Here is a 4,601-nt window from a genome sequence, read left to right as displayed (position 1 = left end):
TTGTCCATAAAAGCGCTGGGAATTTGGGTTTAAGTAAAGCAATAACACCCGGAATGCTTATTCGATCTTTTTGCAATTATATCCAAATCCGTCACCGTCATGAATCCAAGAAAGTTGTTCTTTGGGTATCCAAGGTATATGATAATCAATGCTACTCTATTGTTAGACTCGAATCATTTGGATATAAAATCTTGTGAACACAATGGGGGGTTTGTACGTTGCGGGAAAAACAATCCTATATTGCAAGTTCTTTGCGTGGGTTGACATGATTTTTAACCTCAATGCAAGGAATGTTGGTCTGAAAGAAGTCATTGTTGTTGATGATTTGGTTGGTGGTTTTCGAGAGACTTTCTTGGAGTTGCAAGTGAAGGATTATTATATGTTCATAACACGTAGCGGAAGAAAAGAAAGTAATCCTAGATATCTATTTTGTGCTTAAACTTTATTCCAATAATATAATTTATAGATTAGATCTAAAAAGTTTTAGATGTTTTAGTAAAAACTTTATTCTTCGATTGTACGAAGACTCTATACGTATCTGCACCGAGACCAACTTTTGCTGTCCACTCTTTGACCGATGGATATCTTATCTAAATTGAGAAACCTCTTGCAACTCTTTGTATATCATAAAATTCTTCTCCAAGAATTAGACTCACATATATTTATGTGTGTAGAGGTAAAAGAATAAAACTCTTGTGTTTTATTCTCCTGTATTTTCTGTACTCTTGGCATACATATATATAGTATGGGATTTGTTATTGTTTTTAAATTTGAATCTCAATTCAAATTTAAATCATATATTGAAATTCTAAATTTGAATCCTTCAAATTTATGAATCATATCATAACTCAATTTGAAATAGAATCATTTAGGATCTCATCCAAATTTAGAAATAAAATAACTAATTATTCTCAAATCTCATTTAATATTCACAATTATCATACTATTATATTCTTTGTGCTAGCAAATAATGTAATAATATTCCATTTTGAATTAATATAATTATTTATTTGATCGAATCAAATAATAATTAAATAATTCTATAGCAAAGATTAGAACACTCGTTAGTGTGTGACCCCATAGGTTCAATACTAAGCGGATAGTAAATTAGTTATACTAAATTTACTAATCAAGGTTGGCGTCTAGCAACACTCCTCAACGATCCGATAGTATGAAGTAATATATTTTTACTAAGAACCTTAGAATAACAAAGTATAATTCTTTTCGTCTTTCCACCTCTTGGTTAACCCTTAGAGTATGGTTTAATTGCCAAACTCTAAATTGTTACCATTATTATAATGAACTGTGAATGACTTAAGAAACTCATTTCTTCATTCATTCAATCCCCTTGGACAAGGTTTTATTCTTCTCAGTCATTATGATCATGGAGCTCAAACTCTTTACCGAGAGTTGACAGAATCCTTATTCACTAATCATTAATTCTATAAGTATTTAAATCATACCTAATATCCATTCAACTAGTACCCCAGGGTATTAGGTGTCCATAATCAAAGTATAATAAATACATTATTAATTACTATGACAGTCGCAGGTCAAATGAAACTCTATTACCATATTCATCTTGAGAATATCCTATTGACAAATATGCGGTAATTATAACTATTAGAAATTCTCAAAGTGAGTCAGTTCAATTGTCATATCTCTATATGCACCATCTATATATATAATTTAATAAATGAGATCTATTAATCTTCATCCAATGAAGACTTTTCCGGATTATTAATGTCATTTTTTAATAATCCAATGACCAAGAACAATTTAGATTAAATTACAAAAGATTTATATCTCAATATTATGATCACTATCACAATGATAAATCTCTAAATTTAATCAATGACCTTATTATATTAACATTTTAATATAATAACAATATCAAATTATTTGACACATACTTGATTGAATTGTGATCATACTATTTATTCCCAATAGCAAGACAAGGTGGTTACATTAGAGAACAATCAAAATGCAGCCGTGAAGAAAGACTGGAAAAATAATTACTTTAATGTGTTCTTATTGGTTAGGTTTATTGTGTTAGTTTGTGTAGTTGTGTTCAATTGTTCTGCAAAATCTTATAGTTGTATGTTTTGTTTGAATTTATGAATGAAATCAAACTATTATGTATATTGTGTAATTTTTAGAGTGTTTTTGTTTAGTAAATTTGTGTTGAATTCATAGGAGTAGTTGCATTATGTTCCGAAACAAACATAAATCAGAAGTATATATTCTAATTAGCTATCATAGGTAACTAAGCAATGAACCAATACATGAATTAAGAAAAAACACCATTGAGTACTATAATTGAAAACAAATTTATTCATACATTCAACACCACAAATCCATGAAAGATAACAACAATAGAAAAGAAATATGCCAATTTCATGCAAGGAAGTAGCATGAGCAAGTGTGGAGTAGTTTCTCATTGCTTCTTTCTAGGAGCCTTGAATCTTGGATTCGGGATGAACTGAAACATTCTTGACATTGTACTTTTATTAGCAGTAGTCATTGTTTCTGTCGAGACCCTATCACTATTTCTAGGAGGTGGGATACGTGGTAGAGTGCTTGGCTGTGCTGGTGATGGTGGGAAATGATGTGGTCTAATGATAGGCAGCTTAAACTCTTGCATGTGGTAGAACATTGGATTCCAACGCAGGATTCTGTAAATTGCACAAACCAAAAAAATGTAGTTATTATATACTCTACTAAAAGAGAAACACAAGATTGCAATTTTGCAACAACTTACCACATTTGGAATTGAGTTAATATTAGGGTTAGGGTTGGAAGTGAGTCGAGCTAGACCAAGCTCAAACTCGACTCACGAAAATTAAGCTTAGCTCATAGTTAGACTCGTTAACAATAGAACCTATTTTGTGAGCTCAAGTTCGGCTCAACAATTGTGTGTGTGTGTGTGTATATATATATATTAAATTATGAATACGCATATCCTATATGCATTTAATCTATATTTTTAATATTATATATATAATCGAGCCAGCTCACAAGCTAATAAGCTGAGCTTATTCAAGCTCAAGTTCGGTTCATTTAATTTATGAATTTAATTCTAAGTTCAAGCTCAGCTCGCCAGCTTACGAGTTCAGCTTATCGAGCTATTAACGAGTCGAGCTCGAATTGACTCATGAGTTAGCTTGACTTACTTTCAACTCTAATTAAGGTGAAAAGCTTGAGTCTGACTAGTATTTTAACCACCATTTTGAAATAGTAATAATATATGGTTCAATAGATGTCCAAATCAAACCACCAAGGGAACTAAAACAAAAATAGACCTGTCCTTGAAAAAATTTAAAATTGTCATTTAATTCCCGAAAAAATTTCAAATAATCATATTCAGTCCCCTCGATCAGTTTGGTTCATGTTATACGTGAGGTTGTGGTGCTAATTAGGAAACATGGATCTAACCTACGCCTTGGTTAGAGGTTTTAGAACCGGTTCCAGCACCAAACCATTTGAGTATGAGGCATCATGAATGGTAACGATTAATGAAATGTGGAATTTGATCAACGTTGGTGACGATGGTAATGTGGGAGATGAATGTTTCAAGGTGGTATGGCTTTTTCTGTAAAAAACTGAACATAGGTGGGTGTATGGGATCTTTTACCTTGATATTAAGTGAAATATACGAGAGAAGAGAGACTTTTCATATCCCTCTCAAACGATGCGTTTCATACCACAGATACAAACGACATTGTTCTGTTGACTAGAAATTGAAATTATTTGTCCATCTGTGTCACCCTAACACGTAACGGTCCACATAGCGTCTAAACGTGCCATTTCATTATTTTCTGTCGGGTACAAATGAAAAAAGCAAGTTAGGGACTGATTTGTCAGCTGAAAAAAATCTTGGAGACATTTTTGTGTATTAATTTTTTGAGATTAAAATATCTATTTTTAAAATCTTTAGAAGCTGATTTAAGTAATTACTCGTTCTGCTTTTTTTTATTTTAGAATTAACATATCCGATTATAACTTAGTTTAGTAAAACTTGTACTTTTTAAAAGTTATAATATCTATATTTAATAAATTAAATTAAAAATGAGTTTTATTAAATACAAACAACAATAAATATATACGTCTACACCTTCTCCTATCTACTTGAAACCCTGTTGGGCTTCACTAGAGAGATCGGAAACATGTATAATTAAAACCCACGGGCCCAAAATCGCTTCCATCAGGCCAGCACCACTCCGGAACAAAGGGCAACCGGCGGCGAACAGAGATCGACAAAGGCAATCTGAGTCGTCGAGGGAGAAGAAACATGGCTTCGTTTGGTTCTCTAAAATCCACGATATTCGAAAGAGAAGAGAGAAAACAGTGCGTATTTTTTCTTATTTGTTCTTTATTTTTGCGTCTTATTATTTTCTTGTTCTTTAGGGTTCCATAACGTGAATGTTTTTCAGGCAGTATCAGGCGCATATTCGAGGCCTCAATGCATACGATCGCCACAAAAAGTTCATAAAAGATTACGGTATGATGATTCCACATTTCAAGTGATAACTATACAGCTTCTTTTCAATTTGATTATTATTATTATTATTGTTGTTGTTTTGCTTTGTTCTTCTTGATTG

General features: G+C 32.0%; 1 protein-coding gene across 2 annotated transcripts in view; it reads left to right on the top strand.

The window, feature by feature from the left end:
* Window positions 1–4,107: 4,107 nt before the first annotated feature.
* LOC107463052 (uncharacterized) overlaps window positions 4,108–4,601 on the top strand; it is a 9,132-nt gene continuing 8,638 nt past the window's right edge. For both annotated transcript variants that reach the window (XM_016081767.3, XM_052252999.1), the window contains exons 1-2: window positions 4,108–4,347; window positions 4,434–4,501. In XM_016081767.3, the coding sequence (XP_015937253.1) occupies window positions 4,292–4,347; window positions 4,434–4,501 (124 nt within the window). In that variant the 5' untranslated portion in view covers window positions 4,108–4,291. The remainder of the gene's footprint in view (window positions 4,348–4,433; window positions 4,502–4,601) is intronic.

This window comes from Arachis duranensis, chromosome 8, assembly GCF_000817695.3.
Source record: "Arachis duranensis cultivar V14167 chromosome 8, aradu.V14167.gnm2.J7QH, whole genome shotgun sequence".
Taxonomy (NCBI): domain Eukaryota; kingdom Viridiplantae; phylum Streptophyta; class Magnoliopsida; order Fabales; family Fabaceae; genus Arachis; species Arachis duranensis.
This window is presented reverse-complemented; position numbering and strand designations above follow the sequence as displayed.